Source organism: Silene latifolia, chromosome 2 (assembly GCF_048544455.1).
Source record: "Silene latifolia isolate original U9 population chromosome 2, ASM4854445v1, whole genome shotgun sequence".
NCBI classification, from domain to species: Eukaryota; Viridiplantae; Streptophyta; class Magnoliopsida; order Caryophyllales; family Caryophyllaceae; genus Silene; species Silene latifolia.
The window spans coordinates 196,408,877-196,431,377 of NC_133527.1; the positions used below are offsets into that span (position 1 = coordinate 196,408,877).

General features: G+C 34.8%; 2 protein-coding genes and 8 non-coding genes across 10 annotated transcripts; 4 read left to right on the forward strand and 6 right to left on the reverse strand.

Annotated features, from left to right (window-relative positions):
- Window positions 1–106: 106 nt before the first annotated feature.
- On the reverse strand, window positions 107–302 carry LOC141645451 (U2 spliceosomal RNA). The gene has a single exon (XR_012544934.1). It is a non-coding gene; the product is annotated as a U2 spliceosomal RNA (small nuclear RNA).
- A 1,625-nt stretch (window positions 303–1,927) lies between these two features.
- LOC141645447 (U1 spliceosomal RNA) lies at window positions 1,928–2,091 on the reverse strand. The gene has a single exon (XR_012544930.1). It is a non-coding gene; the product is annotated as a U1 spliceosomal RNA (small nuclear RNA).
- A 5,062-nt stretch (window positions 2,092–7,153) lies between these two features.
- On the reverse strand, window positions 7,154–7,349 carry LOC141645452 (U2 spliceosomal RNA). The gene has a single exon (XR_012544935.1). It is a non-coding gene; the product is annotated as a U2 spliceosomal RNA (small nuclear RNA).
- A 1,955-nt stretch (window positions 7,350–9,304) lies between these two features.
- LOC141645444 (U1 spliceosomal RNA) lies at window positions 9,305–9,468 on the reverse strand. The gene has a single exon (XR_012544928.1). It is a non-coding gene; the product is annotated as a U1 spliceosomal RNA (small nuclear RNA).
- A 1,408-nt stretch (window positions 9,469–10,876) lies between these two features.
- On the reverse strand, window positions 10,877–11,040 carry LOC141645445 (U1 spliceosomal RNA). Its single transcript, XR_012544929.1, has one exon. It is a non-coding gene; the product is annotated as a U1 spliceosomal RNA (small nuclear RNA).
- Window positions 11,041–12,488: 1,448 nt separating this feature from the next.
- TRNAS-AGA (transfer RNA serine (anticodon AGA)) lies at window positions 12,489–12,570 on the forward strand. The gene has a single exon. It is a non-coding gene; the product is annotated as a tRNA-Ser (tRNA).
- A 160-nt stretch (window positions 12,571–12,730) lies between these two features.
- On the reverse strand, window positions 12,731–12,847 carry LOC141645456 (U5 spliceosomal RNA). The gene has a single exon (XR_012544938.1). It is a non-coding gene; the product is annotated as a U5 spliceosomal RNA (small nuclear RNA).
- A 2,959-nt stretch (window positions 12,848–15,806) lies between these two features.
- LOC141644261 (MLP-like protein 423) lies at window positions 15,807–17,198 on the forward strand. The gene is made up of 2 exons (XM_074453740.1): window positions 15,807–16,069; window positions 16,656–17,198. The coding sequence occupies exons 1-2, from the start codon at window positions 15,883–15,885 to the stop codon at window positions 16,934–16,936; spliced, it is 468 nt and encodes a 155-aa protein (XP_074309841.1). The 5' UTR covers window positions 15,807–15,882; the 3' UTR covers window positions 16,937–17,198.
- A 3,137-nt stretch (window positions 17,199–20,335) lies between these two features.
- Window positions 20,336–21,162, forward strand: LOC141641927 (transcription factor DIVARICATA-like). The gene has a single exon (XM_074450568.1). The coding sequence runs from the start codon at window positions 20,336–20,338 to the stop codon at window positions 21,110–21,112; it is 777 nt and encodes a 258-aa protein (XP_074306669.1). The 3' UTR covers window positions 21,113–21,162.
- Window positions 21,163–22,265: 1,103 nt separating this feature from the next.
- On the forward strand, window positions 22,266–22,347 carry TRNAS-AGA (transfer RNA serine (anticodon AGA)). The gene has a single exon. It is a non-coding gene; the product is annotated as a tRNA-Ser (tRNA).
- Window positions 22,348–22,501: the final 154 nt, after the last annotated feature.

Consider the following 22,501-nt stretch of genomic DNA (forward strand, 5'->3'; position numbering starts at 1 on the left):
ATTTTTTTAACCAAACCAATGATAATTGGTCTTAAATTAGCATCATTTTAAATAAAACTTGGAATGAATGGCAAATACTACGAACCATAAAAATTGAACTTTGTTGGAGAGGTGCGCCAGGCCCAAGCAATAGTGCAACGCATGGGCGACGCGTGAAGGCCCAGGCAGCAAGCTACCTTGATGAACCTCCCCTCTTAAAAAATAAATTTAATATCATGTGAGTCAATGACTCACATATCAGATATTAAACTGATAAGAACAGATACTACACTTGATCTTAGCCAAAAGGCCGAGAAAGGTATGCTTGATTCCTCTGCCTGTTTCAGTTTATATACCCTGACAAGACCTTCCACTAAAGTACCTGTTCGATGTGGGTGAACTAATTCACTTTTTAGCTGCTCTGTCCAGCCTTCTTAATTGCTTGAGACTTCATGCAAACACCCACACCATCTTTCATTGCTTGAGAATCTTAACAATTTACAAAAGACACGGAGCTTTGAAACTCCCTTTCTAACCCGATGAAAAATACCAAAATGAATGGATCACCAACAACATACCAACAAACTTAGATGAGTTAAAGAGATTCAAAATACATAGATTCAAGACTTGATGAAAAGAACCATCAATCTTCCTAAACTAACCATATCTTTCGAACGCAACGTTGGAATACTTGGGATCTCAAATGATAAGATATATATTTGAAATAATTTCGATCTTTTGCAATTTTTTGACGATAAAAGAATTGAATTATAAGATACTTTACTGAATAACTAAAATGGAGTAATAAAATATAATCGAATTTTCCGTTTTGTAAGGGTCACCACTTGAATATAAAAAAGTATTGGTGCGACACACACGTTTTTTAATCAATGTCGCTAAAGATTGAATTGTATTGGGACATGTGAATTAAACATAATTTTTAAAGGGGCCCTATTTTAAAATTTCGACTACAAAATGTACGGGATCGGCCCTGAATGCAACTATATATTGTCTCAAATTAGTACTTGCCTTTGTATTCGTGTCTTACTGTAATATATACTTCATATGTATACGTATGTATATCTTAAGGTTAAGTTTATCATTTGAATGAAATAATTTAAGAGAGATTCGTTTTATATAGTTGAAGAGTTTCTTATACTCCGTATCTTTCAATGTTCAAACATCAAAAATTTTGAAGTATTTATATCTATGAAACATTGAAACCTATATTAGCTCTAACGTATCTCTCATATACACCAATCAATTGTATATGGGGGAAAGTATAGTCAAATATTAGGAATTTTAAAAAAATTATACAGGTAGAGCCGTCGTCCCCAATGGCGGCTTTGGCTTCAGTAGGTGAAAAAAAATTGGTCCAAGAACCGCTATACGACATTGCGTTTTTATAGAAACGTCGCCATACAAAATGGCGATTCTATGCCCCCTAGGTTCCTACGAAATCCGTGCCTGCATATACCCCTTACTGAGAAATAGTTTATTCGCAACCCAAAATGAGATTTTTTTTTCCAAACAAAAAAAATTCGATGGGACGGTGATGTAAGTAGGGTGTAGGTGGGGTTTTGTGAGGTTGGACTTGAGGAGGTTCTGGGTGTTTAATGGGGTGGCACTAGGAAGGTTTGCCAGCGGGAAGACACTTGTGGTGCAGGGTGTCGGCGTGTGGAGGAGGTGGTCCCGGTGATGGGTGAGAAGTTTAGTGTGAATGTTGTGGGAAGTATGTGGGCAAAATCGTTAATTTATGGATTCTTTTTTAGATTTGGTAGAACTTTGTAAGCGAAAAATCCATTGGTAGAACTTGGTTTCGCATCAATTGAGAAATACTCGTAGTTGGGTTATTAATTTACCCAACTACACAAATAATTTTCATTAAAATGTACTCCTATCACAATAGAACATTGATCTCGCGGGACAAGATTTTGAGTTAAATTAGACAGGGGCTGCGCGAACGCAGGCCCCCGAAGCAACAAATTATGACGTACACTTTCCTAACATGAGGAGAGTGTTAAGCAGGCGCTCCTTCAGAAGTGCAATGAAGGCCACCAACCTAAGCCATGGACCTTCTTGATCGTCTATTGACCCCGCCCAGGTAAGTGCCTTTTCTATCATTCAATTTTTTTATTTATACTAACGTTTTGCAATTTCTATGTTCTACTGTCCGATGTGGGACAGAATAAGTCTTGGCCTTCTATTCTTTAGATTGCGGGTATTCTTCCCCTCTGGATATGAATTTGAATGAAGGCAAACATCAATACAAATACTAATGTCACATTGTTACAATCATGTCCCCTTATCTTAAGACAATCCGAAGAGTTTGTATATTTTTTACAACGTTTACTGTTACTTGGTATGGTTATTATATGACTAAAACGAGGTGCACCAAGGCTATTAAGTTGCACCATTTAAAACTCAATTATGGACAATGGTACGTATTAAACTTCCGATATATTGTTGTCAAAAAAAAAAAAAAAAAAAAAAAAAAAAAAAAAAACTTCCGATATATCAACGAAGACAATGGGAAATGTACCTTGCGTTACAAATATTCATCTACTGAATACTGGTGTTGGCCTTCCAATATTTAAAGCATCGCGTGAACGAAACATTAAAATTAACACACCTTGGATTATCCCTTGGGAACAGATAACAAGCTGACTGAAGAAATCCTTGCAACTGGTCCTGTCTTCCACAGTTTTTTGCATTCCAGTCTCCCTTTATCTTCTTTCTGATAGTTTACAGGGATGCGCATATTAATATAAAATGTAATGCCCAAAATATGCTTAGCTTATGTATTTCATGTGATTGATGATTAATGGTTTAGAAATGTAATAATATATTTAATCATATATTTAATTGATTATAATGATACAATGTGTGTTTTTGTTTTGCATTTTGTTTCATTTGTATTTGAGGATTGTTATCTACCTTCTCCATCGCACCTTCTCTTTTTGCCCTCCCACAATCACAATCGATTAAGTTGATTAAGTTAATATATATTGTGTACGGTCGGATAACAGGTGGATGACCAAAATATACTACTCCCTTTTAGTCTTTATTTTCTTCTTCTTAGAGGGGTGTGAATAAATAAGAGTAAAAAGTTTCCAAAATAAGAAAGGGGGAAAAACCTGAATAATCCGTTTAAGGAAATGTGGAAGAAAACAGTGAATAGGAGAGAGTATATTTTAATCGGTTATTAGAGTTGTAGATAAAAAAGAGAAGGTAGACAACAATTCGATCTATTTGTATTTTGTCATTTTCGTCTTCGTCTCTGTTGGATATGAACATAAGATGATCTTCCTTGCCATTTTCAACAATTAGCTAAGAAAAAGATATATTTACCAAGGTAAACAAATAGGTAGCCGGAGGCGGTGATTATGAATATCGTTCAATCCTTTGCACGATCGATATTATAAGTGTTGTCGTCGGTCACTTTTTTTTAAAAAAAATAATAATTTCTCTCAAAATTATGCACCGTAGTTTATAAACATTTTCTTCAAATATCATGCTAAACTTAATGTTTAAAAATAGCCAAAATTACAATTTACCAGCTATTAATCTATTATGTTCCCTTTTGTACAATATACCACCTATTTTGTTATACTTTACAAATAACCACCTAACTTTCAACAAATTTCACAGCATTTTCACTTATTTTACATTATTGTGACTGTTTTTTATAATTATTGAATCGACTTCATTTTATCATCTTACGTAAATTTGCAATGACCAATATACCCTTACTCATTACCTACACTCCCTATTTATTTCAAACTCCCTCACTCCCATTCATCCAATCTAAACCCCCAAACAAACACAAACCCAAAAAATCATTAAAATAATCACCTAGAAATAAATTTAGACTTGTCAAACGGGTCGTGTCCCAGGTCAGGTCATACGGGTTGGGTCAATTACGGGTCGGGTTAAACGGGTCAGAATACGGGTCAAGAAAAAATATTAATGGTCTTTTTTAAACGATTTTTGTAATTTAAAAAATATTTTTTAAAAAAGTAAAATATATTTAAGATTATTATTTTAATCATATTCATCATATACAATAATTATGTTGATATAGTTATTAAAATAAAAATTTTTTAATAATTATTTTATTATTAAATATTATAAAAGTTATATAAAATTGACTTTTTGGTTGAATTTTTAATTTGAAGTAGTAAAAAAATAATTTTTAACTATATTTTCAAATATAATATATTAATATTAATATTTTTAATAAAATTCATGATTTTCCCTTGACTTAACAGGTCGACCCGTTCGGGTCGGGTCTCAACCCTAAAATAACGGGTCATTTCGGGTTCGGGTCAAACGGGTCGCGGGTCGAAAACCGGATTTGTAACCCTAAAAATCGGGTCGGGCGGGTCGGATCGAGTTTTGACAGGTCATTCTTCCTCATTTCCTCAATTTTTGGGCAATTTCTTGTTTGTTTCCCTCTGTTTTTTCTTTTCAAATTAGTTCTTCAATTGGTAGTGTAAAGGTGAAAGACCATATTTATAAGTGTCACAACATATAATAATACGAGACATTTTGGAAAGGGCGCAAGAGTAAATCCGTGAGGAATTAGGCCAAATTGGACAATATCATACTATTATAGACAATGGACACCGACGCAACAAAGGCCCAACATGAGGTATTCACGCTTCCGCACAACAAGTGGTATCAAAGCCCAAAATCGACTTAGGATAGACACAAGAAGTATCGAGACAAGACTTGAAGTTGTACACTCTAAGGCATAGAACTCATAACTCGAGGTGGAGCCTTGAGCAAGCCCGGTCCAGGGCTAAATGGATGAAAGGCGTCATAGGTCTTGTGGGATAAAGACCATTTGTGTACTAGAACTGTTGATCGGGTGGAGACCCTTATCAGTTTGGGTGTCATAGGTCTGGTGGGTCCTTTACAGCTTATTACAGGCGGATGGATGTCAGAGACCGTTTGTGTTATAGGATTTATGAATTGGCGGACACGGTTCAGGGTGTATTGGTCGGCGAGGATGTTCGATATGCAAATTCCCAACAAGGGCACACGGACATGGAGGTTCAGGAGCATGTGGGGGCACTCACTTGACCATGCGATGACATGTGGAGCAAGACATGGCTCGCGGTAGCATGGTGCGTCGGTTAAGGGGAGGTTATCAAGACTTGATGATATTTCGGGTGTCTAGAAGTTGGGGTGTAGAGTGTGGGAGTTCTCTACGAAGCTTAAGGTCCGAGTCAAGATGATGTTCCTTGGTTTGAAGGGATGATTGTTGGGATAGAAACTCATGTCTCATATTGGTAGGGGTGAGCAAAAATATACGATACGGTTTTATAACACGGATACGATTCGGTATACGGTTTCAGTTATACGGATTTCCGTATATACGATACGAAAATCCGTATATACGATACGGTTTTATAAAAACCGTACCGTATCCGGTCGGCAAAAAACGAAACCGTATATACGGTTTCGACACGTTTTTGCGATTTTTGTATTAAAAAAATTAAAAAAATGCAAAGTTCCTCTTTCAACTCCACTCATTTAATGTTTTTTACGTCTTTTTTTACTAACTTATATCAATAAACAAAAATTAGCTCTTTATAAGAGGTGTTCCTGTTAGAGGTAATTATTAGCTCTTGAATAATTACAATGTTTAATTGGGCATTTGTCACCAAACCGTATCCGGATATACGGATTCCGTAAACACGATTTTTCCGGGTACCCGAAAACCGTATATACGGTTAAACCGTATCGGATCCGTATAGTGATTTTTGCGATTTTGAAAACCGTATACCCGATACGGTTTTCAAAACCGTATCGGGTACACGGTTTTGCTCACCCCTACATATTGGTAGTGTAAAGTTGAACGATCATCTTTATAAGTGACACAAATATAATAATACAAGATATTTTGGGAAGGAGTCCAAAAGTAAATATGTAAGGACTTGATTCAAAGTGTACAATATCGTACTATTATGGACATTGAATACCGGCGCAATAGAGGCCCAACAAGAGTTATTCACGCTTCCGACAACATACTTCGTACTCTTTTGCATTTTGATTAATTCTTCCTATTTTATTTTAATACTTGTTGAAACGTATGTTTTGTTGAAGAGTGAGACATTAGAACATGAAGTTAAGCATTTGGAGTAAATAGATATATTTTCTTAATAGAAATGAATGTGTTATGTGTCCTGTATTTGTTGGTGGTGGAATTAGACATGGCTGAAAATCTGAAACTTCAACTATGAATATGTAAGTATGTAAGTTCCTTTTTAATGAGAGTGAGATAGTAGAACAGGTAAAGATTAGTGTGTATATTACATGAAATTGAAATTGTTACTTTTAGTTCTAGTCATAATGTCGTCATCAAATATTGAAAGCAAGTGAGAATGTAAAATTCGAAGATAGGGGAAATTTTTTGTGAAGTAGGCTAAAGGAAAAGGGAAAAAATGATTTTTAAGGCTCCTTGTTCATAATGTCGATTTTCCAATTGAAGGAATGACGTTTAACTGAGGAATGAAGTAATAACTAATAAGTCTATGTAATGAGTAACTGAGTAAGGGTATATTGGTTGTTGCAAATTTACATAAGACGATAAAATGACTTCGAGCAGATAATTATACAACCGTCACAAGAATGTAAAATAAGTGAAAATGATCTGGAATTTACTGAAAGTTAGGTGGTTATTTGTAAAGAGAACATAATAGGTGGTAAATTGTAATTTTTGCTTAAAATATGAGCATGGTCAAATCATCAAGAAATTTAGCAACAATCAAAGTGCTTATGGATAGCATTGTTGTGTTTCTGATGAGGCCGTTGTTTCTTAATAGGCATTTAGCAACAATCAAAGTTTTTGTTGGAAAAAAAAAAAAAAAAAAATTGTTGAAATTGTTTCTTAAGAGGGAGGCATTTAGCAACACACAGTTTTTTTTGAAACAATGTTAACTAAAAAATTATTTATTGGTTTTCTCGAAAAAAAAAAATTATTTATTGGTCGGATTTAGATTGAAAATATTTCTGAAATAGAGAGGTCCAAGTAGGCATGTTTTTCACGAACCTAACACCTTACGCTACAAAACCGTCATAATGAAACATTTGAGTATGCCCAGAATGGTCCAAAGCAAAGCAGTAAATGGCAAATCCTACGAACCATAAAAATTGAACTTTATTGGAGAGGTGCGCCAGGCCCAAGCAGTAGTGCAACACATGGGCGACGCGTAAAGGCCCAGGCAGCAAGCTACCTTAATGGGCCTCCCCTCTTAAAAAATAAATTTAATATCGTGTGAGTCAATGACCCACATATCAGATATTAAACTGATAAGAACAGATACTACACTTGATCTTAGCCAAAAGGCCGAGAAAGGTATGCTGATTACTCAGCCTATTTCAGTTTATATAGCCTGAGGAGTCCTTCCACTAAAGTACCTGTTCGATGTGGGAGTGAATTAATTCACTTTTTCGCTGCTATGCCCAGCCTTCTTCATTGCTTTAGACTTGATGCAAACACCCACACTATCTTTCATTGCTTGAGAATCTTAACGATTTACAAAGACACAAAACTTTAAAACTCCCTTTCTAACCCGATGAAAATACCGACTCAAGAAAACATCAATCTTTCATATACAGTTATGTCATAATTATGCAAACAAGTAACGACCACAGTCAAAAAATCTGGTTGTTAAAGGGAAACCGTTGTATATATATTCAACCTCCCTGCTTGCCTATATATATATTTACCTTAACATACTTCATCTGTAGACCACCAAAAAACGAATATATACTCGCATATTTAGCACACACTTTGTAGAAAGCGAACAAAATGAATGTTATATAGGCATTTACGACAGTCGACAAGGAATAACAGGTTGTCGAGATTCATATATACGATGCAAGTAATACGCGATCTCTAAAACTGGTGCCTGTATCTTTAGGCAATAATATTGTTGATTGGAGTTTAACTATAAAGCATAAAAGAGTGGAATCAGTACCTAACACAATAAATAAGCTTGGTTTGTTTTTGGAAAAGTTAATAGTTCATTATTTGTCTCTTTTAGTTGCGATATGTTCTCATTATTTGAATATAACAGTAAGAAGAAAGTTGAGCAAAGGAGCTAAGATCAAAAAAGTGTTCAGACGAATCTTCAGCGTGAGAAGAGAAGAGGACGGAGTTCTTAAGGGCTTCTCGATGTTGTTTGTCACCCGCCCTATATATACTTCTAAAATTAACGCCAAAATGTTGAATATTGCAGATTTGTAGATAGTGATCCCACTGACGAAACTGAAGGGGGTAATTAGAACCGAGAACAGGAAGAAGCCTACACAGAAGTATGTACAAGTAGTGACAACAGACGAGTTCGAGTTCTGGTTCATGGGATTCCTTCATTACAACAAAGCATTCAATTTTTTACAACAAGTAGTAATGTGAGCAAAATCGTTAATTAATGGGTATATTTTTTTAGATTTGGTTTAAACTTTGGAAGCAAAAAATGGGATTTTTCGCATCAATTGAAGAAAGAGTTATTAATTTACCCTAATACATTAATAATTTCTCACATAGAACAGTGATCTCGTAACGGGAATTAATCAAGTAAATTTTCTATGTTACGATCCTCCTACTCTCTAAGATCTTCCACATTTTCGACAAAATTTACAAAGATCTACCTTCCTTATTTGTCCATCATTTGCGGTTATAATAACTTGGGATCCCACATCCTCCCTCTTACTCTCATTTACATCCACTCCCTCTTACTCTCATTTACATCCACGTATCACCATAAGAGCATCCGCAAAGGTGGGGAGGTGCCTCCCCATATGTCCTCTCTCTCCTCATATGGGGCTCCTCATTGTTGCACAAAGCTCCCCAACATTTGAGGTTCCACTGTTTTTAGAGGAGCTCCCAAAAAAAAAAGTAAGGCAATTTGTGTTACTTTTTGGGAGGTTCCCAAATTTTTGTGTGTGAATTGGGGAACCCCATTGTTGCATAAATGTAATTATGAAACGGGGAGGGTAAATGGAAAAGTTAGTGGAAAATGAGGTGGACGAATAAGAAAAGGAAAGAGAAGATATAGGGAGCCTCACCTTTGCGGATGCTCTAACCACTAAATATTTACCATCCACATATTCCCAAACGAATAATTCCGCATATTACCAACCGAAGAACATAAGAATAAGAGGAGTATTAATCATCAAGTAATATATAAGGTAATTTAATGAAAATTTTGGGGTTGAAATGGCCAGGGGCACCAAAGAACATAAGAATAAGTGGAGTATTAATCATCAAGTAATATAAGGTAATTTAATGAAAATTTTGGGGTTGAAATGGCCAGGGGCTGCGCGAACGCAAGCCCCCAAAGCAACAAATTATGACGTACACTTTCCTAACATGAGGAGAGTGTTAAGCAGGCGCTCCTTCAGAAGTGCAATGAAGGCCACCAACCTAAGCCATAGACCTTCTTGATCGTCTATTGACCCCGCCCAGGTAAGTGCCTTTTCCATCCTTCAATTTTTTTATTTATACTAACTTTTTTCCAATTTCTATGTTCTGCTGTCTTATGTGGGATGGAATAAGTCTTGTCTTGGCCTTCTATTCTTTAGATTGTAGGTATTTTTCCCCTTTGGATATGAATTTGAATGAAGGCAAACATTTTAATACAAATACTAATGTCACATCGTCCCCTTATCTTAAGGCAATCAGAAGAGTTTGTATACTCGTATTTTTTACAACGTTTACTGTAACTTGGTATGGTTATTAAATGACTAAAACGAGGTGCACCAAGGCTATTAAGTCGCACCATTTAAAACTCAATTATGGACAAAGGTACGTATTAAACTTCCGATATATCAACGAAGACAATAGGAATATTTATCTACTGAATTACTGGTGTTGGCCTTCCAATGTTCTACCATCTATTATTCATAGTGTATGGTCTGAATGCTTCCAAAATGTAGCTTCGCAAGAGAATATTTATTGTATACCAGTAACTCTTACAATAACATATGCTGGAATAAGTACTTCATGGCTCAAAAAAAGTTGAAACTACATTCAAGTGAGAATGAAATAACATTTTGATCGATGTTCTTGGTCTTTTACAGTCGTACCCAAGGGATACTCCAAGGTGTGTTAATTTTAGTGTTTTGTTTACTTGATGCTTTAAATATATACTCCGTATTTCATTTCACACATTCTTGCCCAAATCTCTATAAAAATTTGTGTGAAATATATTTGCAACATTTGATTTTAATTTAAGCTAATATGTACTCCGTATCACTTGCTCATTTGTGACGGGTTAAATAAAACGCGCATAGTAAGATAAAAGATAAATCATTTGCGATTTTCTAGGACTCCAATTTTTATCTTATCTACTCATGTGAATGTTATTTGATCCGTCACAAAGTAATATGACTGTGACAATTAATTTAAACTACAATCAGGCTCACTATAGATAGATTAAGATGAAAGACCGATCAAATATGCTTAAAGTAGTGACATTTTTTTACCCCACCACGCAACTTGTCTTGTGCTTAAAGTGGATGGATTTAGCGCGTCTATAACTATATCTCCCGTCTAATGAGAATTTGTGTTTAAAGTAAGTATCACTAATACTCCCTCCGATCCAGACCAAAGGTAACATTGACTTTTTCACACTTGTCGAGGCACGTTTTGCAACGTAAATATCTTTAGTTACACATTATTAAAAATTATAAAAAATTGATATTCTTATAGAATTCATGATGATGAATCAAACAAGATCTCACATGAATATATTTTGTCTTATAGATTAACAATAATATCGAAGATTTCCTACAACCATGAATAGTGCCAAAAAGTCAATGTTACCTTTGGTCTGAATCGGAGGGAATAATACTGAGTACATCACTTTTAAAACTAATTTGGAAAGGGGCCGCGCGAACGCAGGCCCCCAAAGCAACAAATTATGACGTACACTTTCTCAACATGGAGAGAGTGTTAAGCAGGCGCGCCTCCTCGAGTGCAATGGATGCCACCAACCTAGGCCATGGACCTTGTTGATCGCCCATTGACCCCGCCCAGGTAAGTGCCTTTCACATCATTCAAATTTTGCTTATGTACTAGTTTCTTCTATGTTTCCATTGTCATCTGTCGATGTGGGATAGGATATGTATATTTTGGTAGCTTTATATGACTCCGATTTTATTTATTTGATCGAAGGTGTTTGCCTATTTTTGTCTTCTCTGTTGATTCAATCGAGTATAACTGTATAAGGTCCTCACAAAAGCTGAAAAGTTCCATAATTAATTACAAAAGTTTACCTTAGCCTTGTAAAATAAGGAGTATCATATACTGTAGTTTATGCAGGAGCGGACACACCTTTTGACATGGCTCACATGAGTCTCGAAATGAGCCATGAAACTACTCCGTATACTTTACGCTAATATTTAATATTTATACGGTGTTGATAACAATAATGTTTCTTTTGTTTAATAATGTAACTTTGTAGCTAAAATACATACGTTGTTACTAAATTTTTGTATGGGAGTGAGGATTCCTATTGCGTGAAACTTGGAGCCAGCTATTTCTACTGCGATATATCTTATATTAATATACATCAGTTTTACATAAAACCAGTCGATATGTAATAAGGAAAACCAAGCATTTTAGAGTTTAGATTGCACCCACCGTTACACCCTTTGGACTTTGACAAGTAGACTTCGTATTTGCTTTATACGGAGTACTTCAAATGATGGATGAAGGCATAACAACCAAAAAAAATATTATAAGTGAATATTTTAGAAGAGGAGGATCGTGTGCTTGTATCTTCATGCTTTAATTTACAGACCCGTTAGAAGAGTCCAATCTTTGCACACCTTCATATACTTGTCAAGTTACCCTTAGCATGTAGTACTCTGTATCTTATACTCCGTATGTTATTGTAGTTTACATTACCTTTTTACGTCAATAGCCTAGATTTCAACTAAAATATGTCAGTACATATTGAAATGCAGAATTCTTTCAATACATCTCGATCCCTAGCTTCCCTGCCCATCTCGATTTTTCCACAAGGTATCAGGCTACCAATAACGATCCTCTATTTTTTTTTCCTTAAAATTCCATCACAGTCGACCATCATGGATGGCAGCGACGTCATCCCTAAATCCGACCCAAAGAAATATCACATTGTATACCGTTGTCTCAAATTATAGTTTTGGCAGCATACTAATACATGTTGTCTTAACGAAAATCTCACCCTAACAAATACTAAGAGACGGTCTCTCCCGAGCCCTTGTGCTCATGATAAGGACTTGATACATATATTATCCCTCCATTCCACAATGTTGTTCACATTTACTTTTTCATACTTTTCGAGGCGGTACTTTGACCGTGTTTTATTATAGCTTAACATTCTGATTTTTTGTTGAAATTATAATTTTTATAAAAAGATTACATTTTATAAATTAGTAATACATAAAACCACGGGAGTCTTCCCATTTAGACTATAACCATTTGGATGACATATTAAGCCAAAGAGGTGGACGTGCCGGAGTGGTTATCGGGCATGACTAGAAATCATGTGGGCTTTGCCCGCGCAGGTTCGAATCCTGCCGTCCACGATTTTTGTCAAATTTTACATGGAAAATTAGATTGTCGAAGATATAAAATAAAAATGTTTCTAATAAATAAAGTTCGTATAAATAATTGTTGTTTGAAGTTATCATACATTCATACTGAAGCTTTCTTTTTTAGAAAACAAGTTTAGACTAGAATTGCTGGAAGCTCCTTTTCGGAACTTCCTCCAAAAATTAACGTATGCCACTGAAATGCAGCAAGCACACGGTATTCTTTAGTAAAAGGCGAAAGAATAGTTCGCTTTGTGCTTACTGCGTGGCTGCGTGAGTTTTACATCGGGAGCGTGGTAGTTATTTATAATAGCATTCTGGCTTGGACCTAGTTGCCTGGGCGATGTGGGATTGAGTTAGACTTATTTATTCAGTTCTAAACATGGCAAGCGAGGTACTCTATTTCTGCCACTGTTAGCTCTCGGCTCTCCTCTACTTGATTTGATAACACTGTATTTTATCGTTAATAGTTACTATAAAAGATATAAAAAGTGTTGACTCGTGTATTACATATTTTTTCTTCCTTTTGAGAAAGACGGAAATTCTAACACCTGACTTGCTCATGGAACTCGAGGATAGTTGATTTTATTTTGGGATTTTGAGAAAGATGGTAGTACATATTTGGTCCATTAGCCGGTATATTACTTGTGGGAAATGCACGGAGGATGTTGAAGAGACATATAGGGAGCGGGAGAAATGGTCGTGGAACCAATTTTAGAAGGTCCCAAATTGGCTAGTGATTAAGATGTTTGGCAAATGTGCAACGATGCATTAGTAACAAAGGCATTCCTTATTACCAAACGGAATAAGGATGACGCCATATGCAGGCATACCTTATAAAGTGGGCTAATGAAACAAGCATTTTTCTTTTTCGGGGGTGTTGAATGCACATTGGCAAGAAGGTATGTGTTGGTCTTGATGGAGTAGAGAAGGTTGGGTTGAGTGGGTGGTGGCTAGATGGAGGGAAATAGGTGAAGGAGTTTTAGCGACATGATAGGCTATGAAGAGAGCGGACTAAAAAGGATGTTCAAAGAGGAGAGAGCGTGGTATAGGGTGTTTTCAAGAGGCCAAGAGGGTGAGATGAAGGCACCCTCGACCAGTTTCACAAAGGTGAACGTGGCTCGTGTGGGGTTGTTTATCTTGATACAATGGGGGAGGTGAAGGGAGGCGTGGCAAGGCAACTTTATGAAGGTGTAGGAGTCGAGGGCAACATAAGCAGTTGTGATTATCAATGACCTCCAATAAATTGAGTTTAGGTTGCCAACATGTAACCGTGAAAAATTATTATTCACTAGTGATCGAGGAAATAAACTCTAACTAGTTTTAGACAGTATTTTGCATATGTGCAACTCCTTATTTCCATTAATTGGCCTTTTGTTAGATAACAATTTGGCAACTCATACTTATATATCCCATATTACATCGCCCTCCGTATTTGTTAGCTAGAGGGCTCTAATTGGACACTCCCCCGTGTAGCTACCGCCTACCGATGCTATTATGTTGGATTTGATAGCGATGAATTAATCCCTTGACGGGTTCTAAAAGAAAAAAAAAAAAGTGATTTTATAAGTCACCAAATCATATTATTAGAGTTGAATATTTGGACTAGTTAGTAAAATACCAAGTATGATTGGATCTTGGAAATGTGTTTGTGAAAGGCATGCAAAGCCCATAAATACATAATAGAATGGGCCTTACAGAAAAGTGGGACTCTTATTCACATGTCCATTGCCGGTGTATTAATGCGATCATGTCTCTGCGCAGTGCACCACGTAACTGCATTTTCCATCAATTTGGCCACTACGTGAAATCCAAGTTGGTGAGACTGAAATTCTCAAGGGAGTATCAAATTATCAACTGTTAAGAATTAAGATTTAAGATTTAAGATGTTCCAATTTTTATTCAAAATAAGATAAATGTATAAGGAGTTGATCGAGTTTATCAAGATGCAGTCTCGAATTTGATCAATAATATAAAAACACAAAAATAGTCATTATTGTGTTAGTATCCTGCTCGATTCACAATGCTGACTAAAGATACAAGGGTTACAAAGTGTGTCATAGTAAGATCACAAATTCTTGGTTAACACTGGTACATCGTCTTAAGTTTAATCAGGTCAAATAGTAAGAACAAGATAAAAACATAATGTATAAGGAAAAAACAAAAAGATTTGTCTTAAATGTTCAAGTGGAATAATATATAACTCGTTTTATTTAAAGACGGACACCTCCATTTTAAAGGAGACTAACTGAAGTAAGATAATGTCACATTATCACCGTGAGTTCGTAATACACATTATTACTTTCAATTTTGAATGTCGAATAAGCTCATGATGAATTAGCGATTATTACATTTCTTGTAACACAAATTCTCATTTGTGACATGCAATATCCGTCACTTTGGAGTGACGGATATCATTTTATCTCACAAAGTACCCACTTTTTCTCTCTCTGCAACACTGTTCATGTGGTCCCCTTTCTCCACTAACCCATTTTATTACCATTTTTACTCACAAATTATCCACCACAAATGGTAACCCGTCACAAGGGAGACCAATTGTTCTTGTAAATATCTTAACAATTATATACTTCATCTGTCCCAGTTATTTTTTTACCTATTTCATTTTTGAGTATTGCGGTCAATTGTTCACCTTTATACTTTAAGAATGACTAATGATGAATAATTTAACCTTTTACACTAAATTTGGTTCACTTATCATCTAATAACTGACCCCTTTTTGTTTTCTTGATTTTTGTGCCAAAACCAAAAAAAAAGTAAATGACCGGAACAACGAGAGTATTGCTTTGCTCTCGCATCCAAACTAAAGAGCAAAACAAATACTCGTACATCGTATATACACCAACACGAGTAACGAGTAAAGATCCTCTTCATTTCCTCAAAAGAAATAGAGGCCCTTTACTTTTTAATGGTCTGGATTTAATTCTTAATTGTAAATACATTTTGACTAGAAAAAGGTAAATGGATAAAAATATGACATATAATATAATATGTACGTATTAGAAAGAAATAAAGAGAGGATTCAAATTACACCAACACCATACGAGATCTACAAAATAATTGAAATATACAACCCATCTAAAATGGACGACATTAACTTCATACAATAATTAATCGAGAGTGAGCTAGGTAGTTGAGCTGATAGCCTCACTTATTAATGATGAAAACCCACTACTCAATACTTCATGCATTCTTCCTATATATACACATAAATTTTTATGGTTGAATCACTCAATCACTTAACAAAATATCACCAATTCATTAAATAAACAAGAATTTATAAGAGAAATGGGTTCAATCGAAAAGCTCGAGGCCGATGTCGAGCTTAAGAGTGAATCAATCAAGGTTTGGGGAGCCGTAAAAGACTCCCCAAACTTTTTTCCTAAGGCTATGCCTCACCATTACAAGAGCATTGAGATTGTTGAAGGTGCTGATCACGTTGTTGGGTCCGTTCGACTCGTCACATATGCTGATGGTATACTTTATTTTCGTCTTATAACTTGTTCTATTATTAACCTAACAACTAACATTACTATTATCTGTCTTGAATTTACACGACATTATCTCGTACTAAGGATGTTTTATAATAGCAGACACTCTTTACCCACTTCTCCGACTGAAAAGACGATAAAGTGCTATCATATACTTTGTATTAGACGATTATGTTCGAAATAAAAGATAACAAAAACGATAAAAACTTTCATTTTGAAACGATCAACTCTAAATTAAGCTGACATGTTTATTAACTAACCTTGTTCGATTATTAACAACAGGTCAACAACTAACATTATCTGTCTTGAATATACACGTACGACATTATAACTTTCATTTTGAAATGATCAACTCTAATTAAATTAAGCTGACATATTTATTAACTAACCTTGTTCGATTATTAACAACAACTAACATTACCTGTCTTGAATACACACATACGACATTATCCCTTACTAAGGTTGTTTTAATTTTTAATTACCCTAAAGCGATAAAAACTTTCATTTTGAAATGATCGACTCTAAATTAAACTAACACGTTTATTAACCAACCTTTGGAAAACAATGTAGGGAACCCAATTAAGACGACGAAAGAGAAGATTGACGTGGTGGACGATGAGAAGAAGACACTAGCATACTCGGTGGTCGATGGCGAGGGAATAACCCATTACAAGAGCTTCAAGGCACAAGTTGTGGTGGAAGAAAAGGGAGAAGGAAGCTTGGTGAAATGGACATGTGAGTATGAGAAGATCAAGGAGGATGAGGAACTTCCTATTAGTCCTGAAAATTTGAAGGAATTTGCTATTGCTACCTTTAAGGAGCTTGATGATTTTCTCCTTAAGGCTAATTAATTGATTATTAATCCGACTCAACAGGTTGTTTACACTTGTATTCTTCTGTGAGGGGAGTATTCCAGTTCAACGTAAACAATCTGTTGAGTAAGAGAAAGTAATTAATTAAGAATCACTTCTATTATATCATCCTCAAGCTTTAGCTTGATAATAAATTTGGCACACACCATTTCAATTTCAGAATTGTAGGGCTCTTATCTATGTAATGTCCTTTATTTATGCAAGAGAATTTATATAATTGAGTCTCGTGTTTGATATTTTATATCGATAATCTATTAAGTAAACACAAATTCTTGTATAAGGCAAAAATAATTTCAAGGCAAATCACTAAATTAGCATTAGTGAAGAACAATTGCTTTTTAGTCGATAATGAAAGAAATATCAATAACGATGAAAATAGACGAAAATAGATATCCAGGCCACCTCTATCTTAATTAATCACTTCGTCGACATAATCTCGATAATTACGAAGAACAATTCAAATATTATTATTATGAAAAACAATTCAAAATCCAAATATTATTATCCGACACTAATTAAGACACTTTAATTAATACTAAATCCAGTACATGTCTTCTAATTAATACTCCGTACTTAAATCCAGTACATGTCTTCATAGGACTTGACTAATTAAATTCCGCAAATTGTACTATGAAACCCTAGTATGGTGCGATAACATAAAAAATGACCATTTTATGGCAAAAAGTAAATATTTTATCTTTAAAAAATGACCAATTTTAAAAACGGTCACATTTTATCATAAACTGACTAATATTTGTCATAAATGGTTACTTTTTATCTGTCGCACTATACACGATCGCACTCGATAACTACTAATTGAACTTTGTAAGTGGATGATTGGGAAACATAGGGAAGTAATGAAAGGGTACAGAAATAGGCAACCTACCTCCAAAACCATTTGATGATGGTATTAAATAATTGCCAACATTTTCTGGCCCTTGATCAATCACATAGTTGGGCTCCATATTGTAACCAAAGTTGCAACCACCCTCATTATGATCAACAAACGGACCGGCCGGTTCAAACCCAGCAAATTGATTGAACATGCCCATGCCCAGGCCTAGGCCCATGCCTATGCCGGGCTCCTGAGGAGCGAGACGAGAATTATTGTTATTACCATTATCGTCAGCAATCATCATCCTCGAGGCTGAGGGTACCAAAGCATTAATACTTTGAATAATCGCGTTATTATTCTTAATAACCGCGATTTTTTCCTTAACACTATCAAGTTTATGATCCAAATGAGAAAGCAATTCCATAAGTTGTTCAACACTAAATTGTGAGATGGCAACCCTAGCATTTTTATGCCTAAGCTTAGACAATTCTTGGTCCGCCTTACGCTTCCTCTCTTGAAACATATCTTTTAAGTCGAGCGATCTTTTGCTCCTCTCATCGGCCTTAGTGGAGGCCAAGTAACGATCGATTAATTCTCGAGCCAACTTAGGGTCCATGGCTCGAGCCAAATCGATACGACTTGGTTCATTTCCCTTGAAGGTATAGACTTCAGGGAGTAGAGATTGCGAATTGTCACCTACCTTATTATTATAAGGGTATATAATTACACAAACGGGTAAATTACATAATATCGAAAATTCATGTGCTTTCTTAAGTAAACCTTTCTTTCTCTTTTGAAAAGTTACCTCCCTTTTACGGTCCTTCTTTATAAACTCCATTGCTATTCTTGCCCTACCCATCTTAATTAATTTTTTGAGAGAAAGAGATGAAAAAATGAGAATAAATTTGTGGAATGATTAAGATAATTACTGTATTTATTTGAACATTAATATATTTTAATATTTTAATTATATTTAGTGTATTTTCCAGCGCAAAGGATAATTTGATTGATACATAATTATGGAAGTGTTAGTCATGCATTAAGGAAAGTATATCAGCAAATTATATTACGGAAAAATATTGACAACTGTGAAAATATCGATTTTATTGGGTTTAGATAATATAAAATATCGATTTGATTGCGTTTAGACAATATTATTTATCCACACGGTCAATTTAATTGCGGATTTAGAAGTCGCATTTGTGTGAAACAGACTCATAGAAGATATCGAGATGACGAGGATATACCATATAACGGAGTAACGGACCTTTATCTTATCAATCTTACCATATTAAGGTTATTAACATTTTTAAAAAAACCGATTAAACAACAACTCTTTAAGCAACGAGAAGTCGAGAACACACCTCTACTCGAGTTTTTGTTTGAGGTACGTAGGCATCAACAAGGCTGTAGAAAAAACGAAAAAAAAAAAGATAAAAGTGAAGATTACACATCTATTAATTAAAGTTGTATACAATATTTGTATTCGATCTTACAATTAATTTGGCGCGAATAATGCTAATTGCGAAAAAATGGACAAGTAATGCACCTTATGCCCGTACGATTTATAAGTAACATTAGTAATTTAGTATGTGTATTTTCCAAATTAAAAATACTTAATTATTTCGTTTTGCTACACATGTGTTGTCGCGATTTCTTACCATATTAATAACTAGAGTTTAAGCTTATCTTTAATATTTCCATAAATCCATCAAAATTGTAAATATATAAACATTGTCAATGATTATAGAGTTGTGCTCATATTTCTTCAATAACCACAATAACGAAATCTAAATTTTCTGCACGAACTTCTGTTGAGAAAGAGATTTTGATTGTTTGCACTAATTGTGAGGTTAGTTGTATTGTTTACATTATATTTACGTTCTAATTTGTTTTGTTAAGCTTATTTTTACGTTTTCCCCTCTTCACGACTTGTTATAGTAGTAACAAGTAGTTGTGATATGATAGATTATGATGAGATTGTCTCTGTTAAAAAATTGTGTTTAAAAGTCATAGTTAATCGGTTAATCTTAAGGGTTCAAATCATTTTGTGAGGGGGAAATAAAGCAAACGTATCTGAGATAAATGGGTAGTGTAAAAGTAAAGACCACACCATGCATGGTTTGTTCATTCCTATATTTTTAAGTCAAAATTTGCTTTTTGGTTAATTCGTGATGCATATCTATTAGAATGATCAATTTGACATAAGTTACATTTATTATATTTTAAAAAAAAAATTGTTATCAAGAGCATTTTTGTAATCTTATCGTATTTCATACGATTTTATGTATATTTTTTTGTTATTTTACCAAGTAATTCTCCATTAATTGATACGAATTAGTTTTTATTCATTACTCGTAAATTTCATTTCTGACTACGCCCCTAATACTTATCCTAAACAACCAAACCCAAAACCCTACTTCTTAGAAGAGACCTAACCTAACCAAACCTCAATACCCTCTTTATTAAGTTTTCTACGTTGTACTTATATATTTTCACCTTGTTTTTGTATGATTTATTCTTCAATTAATAAAAATAGATAGATGGAAACAAGAAAAGAAGGCAACAATAATAATTCATGGAGTTGGGAACAAGACAAGGCATTTGAGAGAGGTTTAGCAATTTACCCTGAAAATTGTGAAGAAAGATGGTTAAAAATAGCAGAACAAATTCCAGGGCATAAAACAATAGAAGAAGTCAAACACCACTATCAACTTTTACTTGCTGATATTGCCAACATTGAAGCAGGAAATGTGAATTTACCAAACTACCCCGACGAGTGTCGGACCTCCTTGTCTTCGAACAAGTCGGAAATAAATGGGAGGAAACCGGGGTGGGGAAAGCGGAGAGCTCAACCGTGGACGGAGGAAGAGCACAAACAATTCCTAATGGGATTGGAAAAGTATGGAAAAGGGGATTGGAAAAGTATAGCTAAGGAATTTGTTAGGACTCGAACCTCGACTCAAGTGGCTAGTCATGCGCAAAAACATTTCAATAGGCAAGAAAAGAAGGAGAAGAAATACGTGAAAAGACGGAGTATTTTCGATATTACTAGTCCGAGGAATGAAGCAGAATTGAAGAGTAATAATAACGGAATTTCATCAACTGGTGGGGGAGTGCCAACAATGTTTGCTAGTAATATGGGAATATATAATATCGGAAATACAAATAATAATGTTACGGTTGCAAGACCCGTGTCTCCGCCTTCGTCGCCTCCATTGAGTTGGTGGTGTCTTGATACCGACGGCGATAATGTTTTAGACTTCGCTTATGTTGACTTTGCTTATGAGGATTTTTTATCTCAACTCCCACCTTTGTAAATGTTGATTCAAACTCTTTGTTTGTTTAGCATTTTTAGGTCAGAAGAAGAATGACAACCACAGTCACATTATGCATATATTAGTAATCCGTATATTACAATTTGTTGGATACCCAATTCTCTACAATTCTTTGTTTTGCATTTTAGACTATTGTAAGATATAAAAATAATAATTAGAAGTGAATATTTTAGAAGAGGATTGATTGTGTATTTGTATCTTCATGCTTTAATTTACAGACGCGTTAGAAGAGCAATCTTTGCACCTTCATATACTTGTCAAGTTATGTACTCCGTAAGTCCGTATCTTATACTTTCTCTGTTTTAATGAGTTGTGTACGTTTGCTTTATACATGTACATCAATGTACGTTTTATTTTGCTTATATCTTTAGCTACACATTACAAAAAAAAATTATAAAAATTTGATATTAATAACGTAATTGATAAGACGATTTCAAAAAGATCTCACATGACTATCTTTTATGTTATAAATTAAAATTTATAATGAAGATTCTCCTCACCGATGAATAGTGCTAAAAAAGCAAACGTATACAATTCATTGGAACGGAGGAAGTATGTTATTGTAGTGTACATTACCTTTTTCCGTCAATAACCTAGATACAACTAGAAAACATATTACCTAGTACATACTGAAATGAATAAAGTACACAATACTTTCAATACATCTCAATCCCTTAGCTTGCTTCCCTGAACATCTCGCTTTTCCACAAGGTATCAGGCTACGAATAACGATATACCCTTGTCTCAAATGATAATCTGGGCAGCATACTAATACATGTTGTCTTAATGTCTTAAGGAAATCCCACACTCCCACTCCGACAAATACTGTCCTTTTGCTCATGATAAGGACTTGTTACATAAAACAACCCATATTTATATTCCCTCCATTCCAACATAATATTCTTCCGAATTACTTTTTTCACAGTCTTTAAGGCGGTACTTTAACCGTATTTTATTATAGCTAAAGTTATAATTTTTGTTGAAATTTTAATTTTATAAAAGATATTTTGATAAAAAACTGTAATTATATGAAAATCACATTAAAACATTTAATAAGTACTTTAGTAATAATACATAAAATCACAGTCTTCCCAGTGAGAGTATAATCATTTGTATGACACATTAGGCCAGAGAAGTGGACGTGCCGGAGTGGTTATCGGGCATGACTAGAAATCATGTGGGCTTTGCCCGCGCAGGTTCGAATCCTGCCATCCACGTTTTTTTGTCAATCTTTTTTCCGTAATTTCCCACAGCCAGCTGTCCCAAGTATTGTACAAAAATTCCACGTTCTTTTTAGAATCGATGTTATTTTTTGCAAACTCATTCACAATCTTAATTAAACAACAACTCGTTAACGAGAAGCCGAGAACA